Here is a 16,742-nt window from a genome sequence, read left to right on the forward strand (position 1 = left end):
TGACGCTTGAGTGTTGCCTCAAGAGGACTAGAAACTTGAGTATACGTGTAAATGGGAGCATGGTAGAAAGCAAAGCTTCCACTTTCAGTAACCTCAACCACCATTTCAGTTTGGTTTTAGTTCTCAATGTAGAGACTGGTATCTAATAACTGTGAAGACTTGGTGTCTAGTATCTCAAACAGGACTAGAAACCTGTTTGGCTTTAGTTAGGCATGGTTTGAAACTCACCTCGGGGAACTCTCAATATCTCACTGGCTTCCAAAGTGGATGAGCAATTTTTGAATTTACTTGTAAACTGCCTGGAGTCATTTTGGGAGATGGGCGGTCTGTACATTGGACAAATTAAATAGAGTAAAATTAATAAAACTAAAAGATTAAGGGACGTTTCTCTCGTTCCTTCTCAATTTTTAGAGTCCAGTGGTAAATTGTCTCTGGATTAATCCCTGCATGACTTTTCTTTTTAATTCCTGCATCCAAAGCAAAAGAAATCATCGTCCCTCCAGTTCAGAAAACTCTTTCTTTAAACATCGCCAGGATAACAGAATAATAACACAATAACAGAGTTGGAAGGGACTTTGGAGATCTTCTAGTCCTGCCCTCCCCTTTCCCACCCCCACCCCCCAAGCAGGAAACCCTGTAACATTTCAGACAAAATAGTTGTCAATTTCTTCTTTAAAATCTCCAGTAATGGAGTGCCCACAACTTCTGGTGTCAAGTAGTTCCACGGGTTAATTGTTTCTCACGGTCAGGAAATTCCACCTTAGTTCTAGGTTGCTTCTCTCCTAGATGAGTTTCCATCCTTTGCTTCTTGTCCTGCCTTCAGGGGCTTTGCAGAATAAGTTGACCCTCCTCTTTGGGGCAGCCCCTCAAGTATTGGAAGACTGCCCCCATATCACTTCTAGTCCTTCTTTTCACTAAATTAGACATACTCCATTCCTGCCATGGTCTCTTAAGGAAAAAAAAATGATAAAAGAGTTTACTCCAGTCCCTTCTTCCCTGAAGGGGCATTTCTCAAAAAGAAAATTGCATTACTGAGATTTGTTCTTTTCCCCACAGGGAAATTTGAGTCTGAAAACCAATTGGCATTTTACGCATGTTCAGAGAGTCATCATCACATGCAAGTTAAATCTGATCTATGCCGTGGCTCTTGGTAATTTCTCTCTCTTTTGTCTTTTTCTCCTCCTCCCGCTTCTGGCTTGCTCCGCCCTGCCATAGGAGGAGCAGATTGTGTAGCAGGCAGCCCACCTCCCTGTCTGATGGAGTTAGTCCCGGTAATGGCTGCGGAAGAAGAGGACAGGATCTGTCAAAGAACAGAGGCAGGTGTGTGTTTGTGTGTCTGGGCACAATTGTGTTGCGCTGCATTACAAGTAGGGGCATAATTTGCAATCGTGGTCGGAAAGGGCTGTTCGAGAAACATTTTGACACGCCGGCCTTTTCTGGCTCCACAACTGCAAAAAGAAAATTGATTTAGAACCAAGGACGCTTTTGGATATAGTTCATTGTTGGTGTGGGCTGTGTTGCAGTTATTTGTTCATGAAAATCAATACCTTTGACAAAGAGGGGCACAGCTGTTGAGTTTTGTACCTGCCGAGAAAAGTGAGCGGTATGCGTGAATTACCACCGAGTTAGATAGAAGGTAGTTTGGAAATCATCTGAACGGATCCCTTTTTTAAAATTGTTTTACAGTAGGAATGTAATGTGAATCGCTGTGGCATACACCTTCGCCGTCTGCTAAAGCTAAGCCCAGTGAGATTAAAGAGGAACCCAGAAAATCGAATGAATTGCTCAAACTTTTCATTATTTATGAATAAACCTGTGTTGTTTCTTTAACTTATCTTTGGCAAGAGTTTTATGGTAAGGGAGGGAGGGATAAAATATAGTTAGTATATCATTATGGCTAGGTTACCGTACAGTATTCAAAAAATTATGACAGCCATATGCAATTGTATTTTTGTTTATTTTTTTGTATTCCGGTGTATGTGCACATTTGATTTCTGCAACAGGACTATACCATGAATAGGGCATATTTACAGTGTTTATGGTACACATGCCAAAATACAACATTTCCACTGTTATTGGCAGTTGTACATGAATGAATTCATAGTAACTGAGGAAGGTTGTTGCCATCTCATCCTTTAACAATATTAAATAACAGAAGAAGGCTAAAAGGTTTCCATTATCACAGCTCTGGCCTAAAAAAGTTCATTCTTGATCGATTTGCTTTTGATGCTTTCAGGGTTTGGAAATTGCCAAGAAAACAAAGGCTCTTTCAGCACGTGGGTTCAATTTTTTTTTCAAGGGCAGAGCTATCTGCACAAAGGATCTTCATTTGGCAAGTACCTTTGTACACCTGGACATAAGGAAAAATAACGCACAGGGGAGAAAGCACTGTCTCAAACCAGAGAATCAAAACGCTGCTGGTACTTAATTTCTTGTGACTTTTGATGTTGAAGGATGTGGTCCCATGTCTTGAAACAGGCAGTTTTCAAAATTAGCAAAAAGTTCCCTGTGTTGAAAGGGTCTTTGGTGGTCTCTGAGCTTGGTTGTTTTCTTGCAGGCGTTTCATTGCCCAACTAGGTTACATCATCAGTGTTAGAAGGGAGCAGGTTTGCTCTCCGGTTATATACAGTTCTATCCAGTCAAAGGACTTTGCACTGGATTGGACTGGATTGAACTGTATATAACCGGAGAGCAAACCCTGCTCCCTGCTAGCACTGATGATGTAACCTAGTTGGGTAATGAAACATCTGCAAGGAAACAACCCAGCTCAGAGAACACCAAGAACCCCTTGTTTCAAATATTCTCCTTTATTAGTTCCCTGTGTTGCCAACCGTTGTATATATAATTTCTGGTATCATAAATTTGAAGTTTCTTGGCTTTTGTTTTTTTTCCCCAACAGCCAGGCGAATCCAGTGACTGGTGAGTTATGCTCACCTTGTTTTTAATTTCATTTGTTTTTCATCGGACTGTTAATTTTCATTGGGGACCGAGTGTGCCTGCCTTTAAAACTCTTTTTTCTGTTAAACTTTGAACTTGGCTTATTAATCTGCCCTCTGCCCAGGGAGATGTTGGCGTTAGACACACCTAATCTCATTGACAATGACAACGCCCTTGTCTTACTTTGCCACCTACCCTATTTCATTCCTCTCTGCTTGTTTACTTCTCTACAGCCTCTCTCTTCGGCTGCCTGCTTCCTCAGAGGGAGAAGGAAAACAAAACATCGTGCTGAATTTCATTGCCACTGTACTACCAGTATTATATCTTTAGGTGTGATATTCTGTCTCACTGAGTGCACAGACCTAGGTGGCCTGCTTTTGATGGAAATCTGTTTTGACAATCACAAAATTGTTCCCTTTTTTGACGTCCTTTTCTTAGAACTTGCATGGAATTATTTTTTTTGGCAGGGATGGGATTTGAAAGACGTGGCACCAGATCACAGCTTGGTTTTTGTTTTTTTTAAATAGCTCTCCCTCCTAACCATTTGACTCCCAGCCAGGCTTGTTAAGGCAACTGTTTTCTTGGCTCTGTTTTGGGCGTTCTTTTTGTCTGGAGAAGCCAGGATACTCCAGGGTTGAATATCTGCCGCTCTACAAATCCATTTTATGTGAAGCTGCAGGAGGGGTTTGGGGAAATTTAGAACAGCCAGACGGTGGCAAAGGGGTGAGGTGGATTGGGTAAGAAAGCCTGGTCTAATAGGTCTCTTGACAGATGGCTCTTGTTTGAAGGAGAACTCAGCGCTTCATGTGGCAGCCTGTTCCGCTGGCTGACAGCTGGAAGGTTCTTCCTGGTGTTTAGGCAAAATCTCTCTCTCTTTTTTTTTGTTCAGAGTTTGGTTAAGCCCTTTGAGAATAAATCCCTTCCTTCTGTATGATGACCCCTCTTTTCTTTCTCAAAAGCCCCCCCACCCAAGATTCAACAGATAAAACTCCACAGGGAATGCCAGTTTGGTGAATCTCAGAACTCAGTATACTTTGTTATGCTCTGATGTCCAAACTTTTCTCTTTCCTTCCTTTTCTTTCTTTTTCCTTCTTTCCTCCCTCTCTCCTTTCCTCTTCCCTTCCCTCCTTTCCTTCCTTCCTCCCTCCCTCCCTCCTCCTTTCCTTCCCCTCCCTCCCTCCTTTCCTTCCTTCCACCCTCCCTCCTTTCCTTCCTTCCTCCCTCCCTCCTCCTTCCTTCCTCCCTCCCTCCTTTCCTTCCTTCCTCCCACCTCCTCTCCTCTTCTCCTTCCCTTCCCTTCCTTCCTTCCTCCCTTCTTTCCTCCTTCCCTTTCCTCCCTCCCCCTTTCCTCCCTCCCTCCTCCTTTCCTTTGCTCTCCTCTCGTTTCCTTCCTTTCCTCCTTCCTTCCTTCCTTCCTTCCTCCTCCTCCTTTCTTCCTGTTCCCTCCTCCTTCCCTTCTCCCTCCCTCCCTCCCTCATTCCTTCCTTCCTTTCTTCATTCCAGGCAATGGAGCAACGTGTGACCAAATGCACCTGAAACTCTTCGCAAGCCAAGGGAATTTGGAGGGCCCCCCCGCTCAAGTTGGAGGGCTCCGCTTTGGCAGTTGAGCGTCCGGGGGGCCCCCACTTCCGAACATGGCCACGCTAACCAGCAGCTCTCCTTTGGACCCGGCCGGCTCCGGCTCTTCCACCTCCCTCGCTTTGCCTCTGTCGGATGACAAGCCCAAAGCGAGAAACCATTTCCAGTTCGGCTCCCTCTTCCCTAGCCGGAGTGAACGCTTCGTCATCGCCCGGAGCGACAGTGTGCCGGAAGAGAGCGTCCTGAAAATCACCATCACGGAGACCACCGTTATTGAGTCGGACCTGGGCGTCTGGAGTTCTTACGCCCTCACCTACCTCACTCTCTGGTTCTTCTTCAGCTTCTGCACTCTTTTCCTCAATAAGTACATCTTGTCACTGCTGGAAGGAGAACCGAGTATGTTAGGTAAGTAACCCGAACGCCATCACTCTGCTAAGCAAATAATTCCCTCAACACTGTCCAACTATTTACAAAGTACCCGATGATTCTTGACTCTTGATGAATGTCTCTTTTCTTTTATGGACACTGAGAGCATTTGCACCAAGGCAAATTCCTTGTGTGTCCAATCAGACTTGGCCAATAAAAAGAATTCTATTCTATTCTATTCTATTCTATTCTATTCTATTCTATTCTATTCTATTCTATTCTATTCTATTCTATTCTATTCTATTCTATTCTATTCTATTCTATATATTCTCTATTCTATTCTATTCTCTGCTTCTCCTTTTCTCTTTCTCCTTCTTTCTTGGTTCACACACTAACCTTGACTTAGGTGTTCTCCCGTTTCCCCCCCCCCTCAACGACCCTGCGAGGTAGGCCAGGCTGAGAGATTTGGTCTGGCCCAAAGTTATTCAATGAACTCCCCGAGCCAGAATATGAGCTTGAATCTCAGCATCTTCGCCATTATCCCACATGGGCCCAGAACCCAGGTTAATCCAATCACCAGACGACAACCCATTGTCAGGACTCCAAAAAATCCACCCCCATTCAAATCATAAGTCTCTAGCCGTGTCTCAGAGAAAAGAAAATTGATTTATTAGAAGTGGCCACGTTAGTGTTAGCTGGATGCAGCCAATACTAAAATACTTCATTCGTTTCCACCTTGACCCTGGTCTTCCCCCCACCCCCTGGATGTATATTCTCCAATGGGACACATCCATCGCCAAGAGTCATTCATTGTGCTCTCCAGTAATATTCTATCGCTCCGACAACTTTGGGCTGCCAGGGTGTTTATCTAGGCACTTAAGGAATGCATTGTTTTTCCCCCACTCCTTTTTTCTGGCAGCTAAAAAGACCAAAGGAGTCTCTTTTTAGTTGACACCCATGTTTTTAACTTCTGACAAACTGACTCTGTCCATATCGTAGTTTCTCGTCTGGCTGGAAAGGGGAAACATCAGGCCACTTTTCATTCTGGGTATCCTAATTTTAGGCACCCTCTGTTTCTTCCAGGCGCTGTTCAGATGCTTTCCACCACCTTCATTGGCTGCATCAAAATGTTTGTCCCCTGCTGTCTTTATCAGCACAAGAGCCGTCTCTCCTACCCTCCGAATTTCATCATGATTATGCTTTTCGTTGGACTGATGCGGTAAGTCCTGGGCACATTTGGGGAAACCGAGTCATTTCTTCATTGGTGGATGCCTGTCTTTCTTGCCCCTCCCCCAAATCCAGATCTGTGTTGTGTTCCCCCTTGGAGAAAACTAAATTAATTGGTTTTGTTAGCATTTTTGGAGGAATCCTCCGGGACAAACATTGGAGAATTTCCTTTTTTTTTAAAAAAAGTTATCAATCTGCTCTTGCATTGGCTCTTTTAAAAAGCCAGATTTCTCCACCTCCGAGCTTTTCAGATTGTTCTGACCCAAACTTTGTTCCAAGGAAACAAACACCAAACAGAGGTAACAGCAAAACCTTTTAATGATTCTCAACGAATTCTGTTCCTTCCCGATTAAAAGGCTGTTTCAAGCTAATTGTCTCTGATAAGAACAAGCCTTGCCAAGGTGGTGCAAGGCTGCCAAGAACACTAGATAAAGTTGCCAAGAAATATTCCAAAGGCAAAGAGTCTCCAAACACAAACTAAGAGAGTCTGAACGTCCACAAGGCTTGAGTGCAAAAAACTTCTTTGCTTCCTGCAAAGAACTTCGGTTTCTCAGCTGGCTTTTATCTCTTAAGGGAGGGGCCATTACCTTGCAGCCTTACTCCCAAGTCAACCATGCTACTGCAGCTTCAAGTAGCCCTGCATGCATGCACACTGGGCACAGGCTCCTCAGGGACCTCTTCATCACTGCTGCCAGCCTCCACAATCTCTGAAGGCAGCTTTTCACTCCCTGATGGTCCTGGCCCCATCCCTGCATCCCATGCAGGCCCCTCATCTGAGTCCTCGCTCTCCGAGAACTCAGCCATCCTCACTTGCTGCTGGAGAACCACAACACAGATATTTCTGGACTACATCTCTATAATTAGCTATATAGATCAATCAGGGGTGGGGGGGGAAACCCCAGATTTATAGATTTAACTACTGGATAAAACTAAAGTCTTCCATTGCTAAGAACTTTGTTTTTCTTCTGGGAACGGTTTGGGTCAAAGAAGAAAATAGTTTCCTGGGTGTGTTTGGGCTGCTGCAAAGTTAAACTGCCTTCCCCCCCTTGTTGCTTCTCAGGTTTGCAACTGTGGTTTTGGGGCTTGTCAGCTTGAAGAACGTGGCCGTTTCCTTTGCCGAAACCGTGAAGAGCTCAGCACCAATTTTTACCGTTATTATGTCGCGTATGATTTTAGGAGAATACACCGGTATGTTTTTGCTGAAATCAATATCCCTCAAACGTGAAACCGAGTGTAGGATGTAGGTGAGGTTTTGATATTCCAATCTTTGGAGCTATTTTTATTCATGTTCAGGGAAAGCTTCCCGCACAGCCTGAATACCTGGTTGCTACAGACAATCAGAAATTCAGCCCAGGTGAGTCTTTGAGCTGATAGTCACTCCATTATTTGCCAACCCTTCAAGGTAGGCTACAAGAAAACAGATTCCTCAAGAAAGACTATAACTTTATTGAAACAGACAAATAGTGTTTGGCTCTTGGAAGCTTGGCTGTGTTTTCCCTCCCTTTTAGACCCCAAGAATTTAAAACAGTGCCAATTTGAGTTTCTAATGTTTTCTTCTTTCTCCCGGCTTAAAACATGTTTTTGGGAATTGTCATCTCACTTCCACTGGCCTGTTCGATGTTTGTGTCATCCTATAAGGGACATTTCCTGCACCAGCACTGTAAAAAATGCAAGATCTCCCCATGTCCCATCTCCAGTCTCCTGGCAAAAGGCATCTACTTGTTCAGCCATCTTGGCTGCCGATCTGGCTTTCACGTTGGAAGCAAGTTGCAGGCATCCTTCACTCCTCCAGATGTTGCTCAGCGTCCTCTCCCAGAAGTCCTCACTGGAAGAACTGCTCACTGACATCTGGAAGAGCCTATCCCTCCATATCATCGAGAGCCAGTGTGATGTAGTGGTTAAGGCACCAGGCTAGAAAGCAGAAGACCATGAATTCAAGTCCCACCTTAGCCAAGGATGCCTGCTGGCTTGGCCCAGTGTCTGTCTCTCTCTGTCTGTCTGTCTGTCTCTCTCTCTCTCTCCCTCTCTCTCTCACACACACACACTCCCTCGCTCCCTCTCTCCAAGCCACCTTACAAGCACTTACTTATATTTTTTGAATATTTTCTGAATATTCGTTTTCTGAATAGTTTTTATCCCAGAGCTATAATCACACTCAACAATGAACTTAAGGACCACCATCAGTGAGCTGTTGGACAGTATTACTTGGTCTGTTGCGTGGATGCTTGTGTGTTTTTAGGAGGCGGGGAATTTTGGCGGGTGGGGAAGTGTTTGGGGATTGTCACGTATGTGTGCATGTTGAGTCTGGTCTCTGGGTGTTGTGTGAAATCTCATTGCATGTGTATACTGTGTATATATACGTACAATGGCAATAAAGATTTCAATTCAATTCAATTATATACCGCTTCACAATGCTTCACAGCCCCCTCTAAGCGGTTTACAGAGTCAGCCTTTTGCCCCCCCCAACCATCTGGGTCCTCATTTGACCCACCTCGGAAGGACAGAAGGCTGAGTCCACCTTGAGCCTGGTGAGATTCGAACTGCCAAATTGCGGGCAGCCGGCAGGCAGCAGAAGTAGCCTGCAGTACTGCACTCTCACCACTGCGCCACCGTGGCTCAAGTTGTTGTGGAGAAAATAGGAGAGGAGGAATATATGTTGGATATATTCGTAGCCTCGGGTTGTTCCTAAAAGCAGTAAGGAACACGAAAGAATAAAACACATTATTCAGCCCTCTGGAGACCCCTTTTCAACCTTCCTGAACCTCGACCGCAAGTCAAATGGGCCAGAAATCTGTCACTGGCTACGCTTCCATTCCCTTTGTCCTCTTCTGATTCCTCCTCCTGTCCCCAATTGTCTCAGGGCTGTTTGTAAATCTCTCCCTGGTCCCTGTGATGGGCGGGCTGGCCTTGTGCACCGCGACCGAACTGAGTTTCAACATCCTCGGCTTCTCGGCAGCCTTGTCGACGAATATTATGGACTGGTAGGCACCTCGACAGCTCAAAGGAGGAGGCAGGTGGGAGGTGGGGGGGGGGGGGTGGATTTGCACAAACAGCTTCCGTCCTGGCCTTATTTAGACAGGGGGAAACATCTGCAGGGTGTTAATTTTAGCTGTTTGGGGCAGGTCTCCCCCCTTCGCTCTTGGCGATTTCCAACCAACTTTTGAAATGAATGTGGCTTCCTTCTCCCTTTTTTTTGTTTTTTGTTTTTGCAGTTTGCAGAACGTTTTCTCCAAAAAGCTGCTGAGTGGGGACAAATACCGTTTCTCGTAAGTATCTGGTCATTCAGCCTTCGCGTGATTGAACAGAAGCTTTTGGGAGGGGTGCGGTGGCCGACGAGGTGGAGCTCACGCCTCCCAATCGGGAAGGCTGCGAGTTCGATCCTAGGTAGAAGCAGGCATTTCTCACTTTGGGCACAATGAGAATATTATCTGCTGAACGAAACTCCGCCCTGGTGACAGGAAGGTCATCCGGCCATGAATCACTCTGCTAGCTCTAGTTCAGTTGCCCGGAAATAATCCCCGCAAGGGTTGATGTAATTGTTAAAAGAAGATGATGATGATTTAATAGGAGCTTTGCCTCTCCGCTCTGAGGGACCAACATTAATTTCTTTGGGTGACCCTTCAAATCCCCAGAATGTTTGGGTTGACTTCATTGATTCCTCTTCGTCCCTCTATCCTTTTTTCTTTTCTTTTTTCTTTTGCAGTGCTCCTGAGCTTCAGTTCTACACCAGCGCAGCTGCTGTGATCATGCTTATTCCAGCTTGGGTCTTTTTCATGGTGAGATGTCCCTCCCACCCGGTACACACACACCCACACACACCATTAGGGAATGAGGTGGCACGTTGCTGTTTATATAAAACAGGCCACAACTGAGATTCTGTCTTGTAGTGTAGTGTAGAAATGCAGGTTTGGGGAATGTTGTAAACGGTTGCAAGTTAGAAGCTGACATTTGGCAGGTGGGACCCAAACTGAGTGGAACAGTCATTTTTCTCTTTTCTGACTGGGTTGTTTTTTGTTTTTTTTTTGCTTATGCCTTCCTTCCTTCCTTCCTTCCACCCTCCCTCCATCTCTCCCTTCCTTCCTTTCCCCTTTTTCCTGTTCTCATCTTTCTACCTTCCTTCCCATCTCTTCCTTCCTTCCTTCCTTCCTTCCTTCCTTCCTTCCTTCCTTCCTTCCTTCCTTCCTTCCTTCCTTCCTTCCTTCCTTCCTCTGCTCTCATCTTCCTTCCTTCCTTCCTTCCTTCCCATCTCTTCCTTCCTTCCTTTCCCCCTTTTCCTGTTCTCATCTTCTTCCTTCCTTCCTTCTTCTTCCTTCCTTCCTTCCTTCCTTCCTTCCTTCCTTCCTTCCTTCCTTCCTTCCTTCCTTCCTTCCTTCCTTTTCCTGTTCTCATTTTCGTTCCTTTCTTCCTTCCTTCCCATCCCTTCCTTCCTTCCTTCCTTCCTTCCTTCCTTCCTTCCTTCCTTCCTTCCTTCCTTCCTTCCTTCCTTCCTTCCTTCCCCCTTTTTCCTGTTCTCATCTATCTTCCTTCCTTGCCATCTCTCCCTTCCTCCCTTCCCCTTTTTCCGTTCCCATCTTCCTTCCTACCTTCCCTCTTTTTCCCGTTCTCATCTCCCTCCCTTCCTTCCCTCTCTACCTCTCTCCATCTTCCTTTCTTACATTCATTCTTGCATCCTTATTTCATCTCTTCCAATCTCTTTCTCTTCATTTCTTTCCCTTCCTTTCTCCCGCTCTTGCCTTTTTTCCCTTTCTCCTTTCTGCTCCTTCCAGCCACCTGCTGGGAAGAGGGGAAAACATCCCTTGAGCAACATACCTATATGCTGGAAAACGACATAACACTCAGCTTTGAGTTGCCAGTCCCAGGTTGATAAAGGGCTGTTTCATTCAGCCCTCCTACGGCCTTTCATGCCGTATGACGTAAAATTGGGAGAAAACAGGGCAGGACTCTCCGCTTTGCATCCAGAAGGCCCTCAAGCTGAGCTCCCGACGCTCCCTCCCTTTTAACCTCCTGCCCTCTCCTTCTCTTCTGTTTCGTTCCTTCTCTTCCCACCGGAAAGGATATGCCAGTGATTGGGAAAAGCGGGCGGAGTTTCCAGTACAACCAGGACATTGTGGTGTTGCTCCTGATGGACGGAGTGCTGTTCCACCTCCAAAGTGTCACCGCTTACGCTTTGATGGGCAAGATTTCCCCCGTAACCTTCAGGTAAAAACTGAAAACCCCAGAAATTCCATAGGGTCATTATCCAGCGAGAAGCGGAAGAGTGGCGCGGTGGCCCAGAGGTGGATCTCTCACCTCACAATGAGTTCGATCCCAGGTAGAGGCAGATATTTCTCTCTCTGGGCACAATGAGAATATATCTGCCGAACAAAACTCCCGCCCTGGGGACAGGAAAGGCATCCGGCCATTCAGTGTTCTGCTAGCTCCATTCAGTGTCCCAGACTCCACCCTACATGGGATTATGGGGTCATTAAAATGATAATGATCATCCGATAAGAAGCTATTTCAGGGGGAGAGTTACAAGGAAGCCATGGGGTAGCTTCATCTAGGTTGGCAAAGGTTCCCAGCTCCCATTTAGCATGGCCTTCCCGGGACCCTCTGGGGCAGCTGGACTACAGTACCCATCATCCCTAGTCATACGGCAAGGGGCTGTAAGCTTGTCTTGTTTTGGCAACGCTGCTTACAACCATGCAGAGCCGGGGAGTAACAGCCAAAGGGATGTTTCTCTTTTCTCTTTTCATATATTTATACTAGCTCGATCCCCGTGCTTCGCTACGAAACTAAGTGATCGGGCTTAGTTTTTGGGGAGGAAAATAAGGGGGGGAAAAAATCTGCCTCTGCCCACCAGCATCCATCGGTATTCATCCCGTCAGCGTGTGAGAGAGTTGAGGGCTGTTTGGAAAGTGAAACAGTATTTGCTGTGTGAGCAAGGAGACAGCAAGGAGACTGGGCGTGGCTTAGCTCAGCTGTTCTGTACTAAAGCTGCTTGGTGCTGTGAAATTAAAGCTGAAACTCCTCTCCTCTGCTTGTGTTTTGCATTGGGAAGAGATTTCTTTTCTTCAGGTGCGGAGAGGGAGTAGAACTCTTTAGCATCAGAGCGTGTTAATAATAATAATAATAATATAGGAAATACTCTAATGGCTCTGATGGTCATTTGGAAAAATCCTTTCTTAGCGAGCCCCTAGAAACCAAGAGGAACCTACGTGGCAAATTTCAAGTTTGTAGGCTTTGCGATTCTGGAGATTTTGTGATGATGCGTGAGCGGCATTTCGCTTTTATATAGATAGATTTGCAGTAGGTTTTCTGAGGCTATCTAATTGGGCCTTGATCCAAGCAGAACCTCCTCCTATTACACACAGGCACCTCCTGAGTAAGTGATTCTTCTCAGTCCCCTCCTGTTTTCCTGTCCTCCCCCCGCAGTGTGGCCAGCACGGTGAAGCACGCCCTGTCCATCTGGCTCAGCATCATTGTCTTCGGGAACAAGATCACGAGCCTCTCGGCCATCGGGACAGTGCTGGTGATGATCGGCGTCATGCTGTATAACAGGGCCAAGCAGCACCAGCAGGAAACCTTCCAGAATCTGGTGGGAACAGCCTCAGCCTCCCCACCGTCTCCGGCGATCAACGAAGACGCCGAGCCCCTCCTGTCCAAAGACCCCCGTCCATTCGAATGAGACCGCCGCCTTAATTTTGCTACGCGGAATTTTAGAAGAACAATCTTTTTTTTTTTCCTTCTCTTGAAGCCCTTGGTTATCTCTGCCCACCCCACCCCACCCCAAAGGCCCATCACACTTCCAAGCCAGGGCCTGCTATGATAAGAAAAACGGGCGAGGAGGCGAAAACCACAAGCATCAGGTGGGAGAATTCTTCCTAAGACTTTGCGCTCCGCCGCCCGTGTTTCGAAAGTCCGCTTTTGGTCCCTCATCCGCCAGACCGACGTGGAATCCAAGTTTGCTATTGTCAAAGGTTGCACAATAAGAGAAAACAACCCCCAGCTGGATCCATGTGTTGGCCCAAACCTCCCAAAAGCTGGGGAAAGAATCCACTTCACAACTCTCCAAATCGCCACATTTCCTTGCTGGGAACAGCAAGATCTTAACGACCACCAGCATGGGTGCATGTCCAGCGTGCAACTGGTCTTCCCTCCTAGGACATCCTTTGCTCTTCTTTGCCTTCCAGATGCCACTCTTAGGATGAAACCCTTTCTGAGGAGGTTCTGCTGAGAAGTCATCAGCAACTCTGACCTACTGCAGCCTCTCTCGCCCCCGTGCTGACCAAGCTACCTCCCCACTCAACCCCCAGAACGGACCACGTTGGCTGGTTTGTGGGGGAAGAGCTGAGATGGCAAAAAAAAGAGACGGCTTCGTGGGTTTTTTTCTATCATGATTCATTTTGTTTCCGTCCCGTTGAGGGCTTTGCAATAAACCCAGCCAAACTTCCACATCTGAAAGCCCTGCTAATAGCAATCAAAAAAGTGATTTGGGGGAGAGGAAACAAAAAAAAAAAAGGCACACTAGAAACTCCCTCTTTCTAGCTTCTCCTGAGTTTGAAAACCGGACACCTTCGGGATTGTAAAAAAACGAGGAGAAAATGGTGCGTAATCGTGTCCTGGCTGGATCCTGTGGTGTGATGATGCAAATCAAATCAAATCAAATTAGCCAAAAAAAAAAAAAAAACCACTGCTGGAGAAGGCAATGAGGTTTCACCCAGCCAAGTTTTAAAACTTGACGCATTCGGGACTGTAAAAAACGAGGAGAAAATTATGCATTGCATCATTGTCTCCTGGATCATGTGATGTGAATGATGCCACTTAGCAATCAGGATAACCAAAAAGCCACTGGAGAGGGAAATGAGACAGGGCAAATCCCTCTCAAAATAATGTTTGGAAATCCCATTAAATGTTTGGGAAGCTGTCTTTTATGTCAGCTCCTCACCTAGTTTTGCTACCCTGGGACCATTGAAAGTAATTCCCTCCTAGTTAACAACGAATCCATCCACGTCCTTGTGGCTTTGGTATTGATAGCCCAGGACTGAATTCTTCTTTGTGGGCTGTTAACAACTTCCTGGGAAGTTAAAAAAACCACTGAGCTGGGGAGATTCCCATGAATTGAGCAGCTTGAAGCTCTCAGCCTGTACATTGATTGTCTGTGCTTCAATCGGTCTGCACTAAACGTGGTCAGATATTCATCGTAGGAGACCAATAACGTTTACCCTGATGCCCATTAATATGTTTTTAATTTTGGAGTTGGGGGTGGGTGGGAAAGACAGCATCCCAAGTTTCCTGATTTGCCAGGAACCTAAATTGGCTGCCCCACTCCAAATGTTTGACTCTGCTCCTTCTCAGGTGTGTAGTCTTTGTGAGAAAAGGGTAACGCAGGCCATGCTTTGTGTTAAAAGAGAATATGAGGAGCACTTGGAGTTGGATTCCAAGGAATAGGCTCCTTGCTGTTTGACCCTCCAAAACGCCGAAATTATTTTCTCTTGTCCTGGGCATACTTGAAAGGCAAACTTTTTTTTTTGACAGGTGCTTGTGTGTTTGGGGCCAAATCGTCCTTATCTCAGATGCCAAGATAAGACTGCAAAGAATTTGCAGACTGATTTAAGAACAGGCATGCTCTTGCTTATAAGCAACTTGGCATCCTTCTGATGACCACTTTAAAACCTTGTCTAGAGACCAATCCTGTGGATAACATTTCATGACCTGTGTAAAGCACGAATCATTTAGGATTTGCTTGATGTAGGGAGTTTCCCCCTTAATCCCCCCAAAAAGAAACTTCACCAGTGAGGTATAATCCTGTACCTGTTTTCTTCTCAGAGGTCTGCATCAAAACATTAAAATGTCCCTGAAGGTGCATCTGTTCCTCTTTGGTTTATGATCATCAACCTGTGGTGTTTTTTGTTTTTTTTATAGTCAAGTCGTACGGCATTGAATTAAGAATAGAATTATTTATCGGCCAAGTGTGATTGGACACACAAGGAATTTGTCTTTGATGCATATGCTCTCACTGTACATTAGAATAGGATAGGATAGGATAGGATAGGATAGAATAGAATAGAATAGAATAGAATAGAATAGAATAGAATAGAATAGAATAGAATAGAATAGAACAGAACAGAACAGAACAGAACAGAACAGAATTCTTTATTGGCCAAGTGTGATTGGACACACAAGGGATTTTTCTTGCTGCAAATGCTCTCAGTGTAAATAGAATAGAATAGAATAGAATAGAATAGAATAGAATAGAATAGAATAGAATAGAATAGAATAGAATAGAATAGAATAGAATAGAATAGAATAGAATTCTTTATTGGCCAAGTGTGATTGGACACACAAGGGATTTTTCTTGGTGCAAATGCTCTCAGTGTAAATAGAATATGAATAGAATAGAATAGAATAGAATAGAAGAATAGAATAGAATAGAATAGAATAGAATAGAATAGAATAGAATTCTTTATTGGCCAAGTGTGATTGGACACAGAAGGAATTTTTCTTTGGTGCATATGCTCTCAGTGTCCATAAAAAAAATACATTCATCAAGAATCATAAGATACAACACTTAGGAATAGTCATGGGATACTAATAAGCAATCAAATCATACTAGGGAACAAATAAAACAATATAAATTGTAGAGATACAAGCAACACGGTTATAGTCATAGGTGGGAAGAGATAAGTAATAGGAAGGATGAGAATGAAGAGGAATGAAGAGGAAAGGTACAGAGCAGATGAGTCAATCACTCTGGATGTGCGGCCTGTCGAAATTAAACCGGAAGCTCCGATGCCCTTTTTTGCTCAGAAAGCCATTTGAAAACACACAATATTTCCAGCTTGCTGCCCACTTGTGAAGGGGGAAAAACTGCTTTTTTGACTGTGGTTGTAGGCAGTCCTTGACATTCAACAATTCATTTAGTGACCATTCAAGTCACAATGGCATGGAAAAAGGTGATTTATGACTTTTTTTTTTTTACACCTATGACCATTGCAGTATCAACATTCGGACACAGAAACTGACTCATATTTATGACAGTTGCCTGGGGAGTCACCTGATCCCCTTTTGCAACCTTCTGACCAGCACTTAACGACCATGGCAAGGAAGGTCATAAAATGAGGCAAAACTCACTTAACACCTGTCTCACTTAGCAGAAAATTTGTGCTCAATTACGGTCGTAAGTCGAGGATTATACCTGTATAATGCTTTTTAGGCTCTAGTGTTGGGTTGGCTCTGGCAACCTTAAAATGTGTCCACACATCTTTTAAGTTGCCAGATTTTTTATTTTTATTTTTTTGGATTATAAATATTTTATTTTGGAGGGTAGTTTAATTTTTTTTTTTAAAGTAAGATTCTTTCTTTGACTAAGTAGTCTAAGGACAACTCCTGAATTTCTCCACTGAGGTTTATTGCACAGTCCTTGGGAGGGCAAATCAGACACACTTTAAATCTTCAGAATAAAGTTTATATAAGTTTTTTTTTTCTACTTGGGGTTTATGAGCAAGCATGATAGGAGAAAAGACAGTTGACTAGCTCGGAAGTGCATGGCAAGCGATGCCACTCTAACTTTGGAAGATCTATGAATCGTCGAGCTTGAAATGCCTTTGCGGGAAGGGGGGAGGAAAAAAAACAACCCCTCGTGTAACGTCATC

At 44.8% G+C, this 16,742-nt stretch overlaps 1 protein-coding gene across 2 annotated transcripts; it reads left to right on the forward strand.

Annotated features, from left to right (window-relative positions):
• Positions 1–1,264: 1,264 nt before the first annotated feature.
• Positions 1,265–14,953, forward strand: SLC35E2B (solute carrier family 35 member E2B). 2 transcript variants are annotated; one of them, XM_087944663.1, is made up of 10 exons: positions 1,265–1,320; positions 2,300–2,420; positions 4,441–4,920; positions 5,965–6,100; positions 7,169–7,296; positions 8,969–9,089; positions 9,321–9,374; positions 9,812–9,884; positions 11,162–11,307; positions 12,523–14,953. In XM_087944663.1, the coding sequence occupies exons 3-10, from the start codon at positions 4,572–4,574 to the stop codon at positions 12,773–12,775; spliced, it is 1,260 nt and encodes a 419-aa protein (XP_087800789.1). In that variant the 5' UTR covers positions 1,265–1,320; positions 2,300–2,420; positions 4,441–4,571; the 3' UTR covers positions 12,776–14,953. The 2 variants fall into 2 exon arrangements, with proteins under 2 accessions (XP_087800789.1, XP_087800788.1); XM_087944662.1 differs by lacking the exon at positions 2,300–2,420.
• The last annotated feature ends 1,789 nt before the right edge of the window (positions 14,954–16,742 follow it).

This window comes from Notechis scutatus, chromosome 16 (assembly GCF_049901735.1).
Source record: "Notechis scutatus isolate UNSWTSFEM ecotype Mainland chromosome 16, rNotScu1.2, whole genome shotgun sequence".
NCBI lineage: Eukaryota > Metazoa > Chordata > Lepidosauria > Squamata > Elapidae > Notechis > Notechis scutatus.

Coding starts and splice junctions, on each gene's coding strand:
- SLC35E2B (XM_087944663.1), top strand. CDS start 4,572: ATGGCCACGCTAACCAGCAGCTCTCCTTTGGACCCGGCCGGCTCCGGC. Junction 4,921..5,964: donor AGGAGAACCGAGTATGTTAG/GTAAGTAACCCG, acceptor TGTTTCTTCCAG/GCGCTGTTCAGATGCTTTCC. Junction 11,308..12,522: donor ATTTCCCCCGTAACCTTCAG/GTAAAAACTGAA, acceptor CTCCCCCCGCAG/TGTGGCCAGCACGGTGAAGC.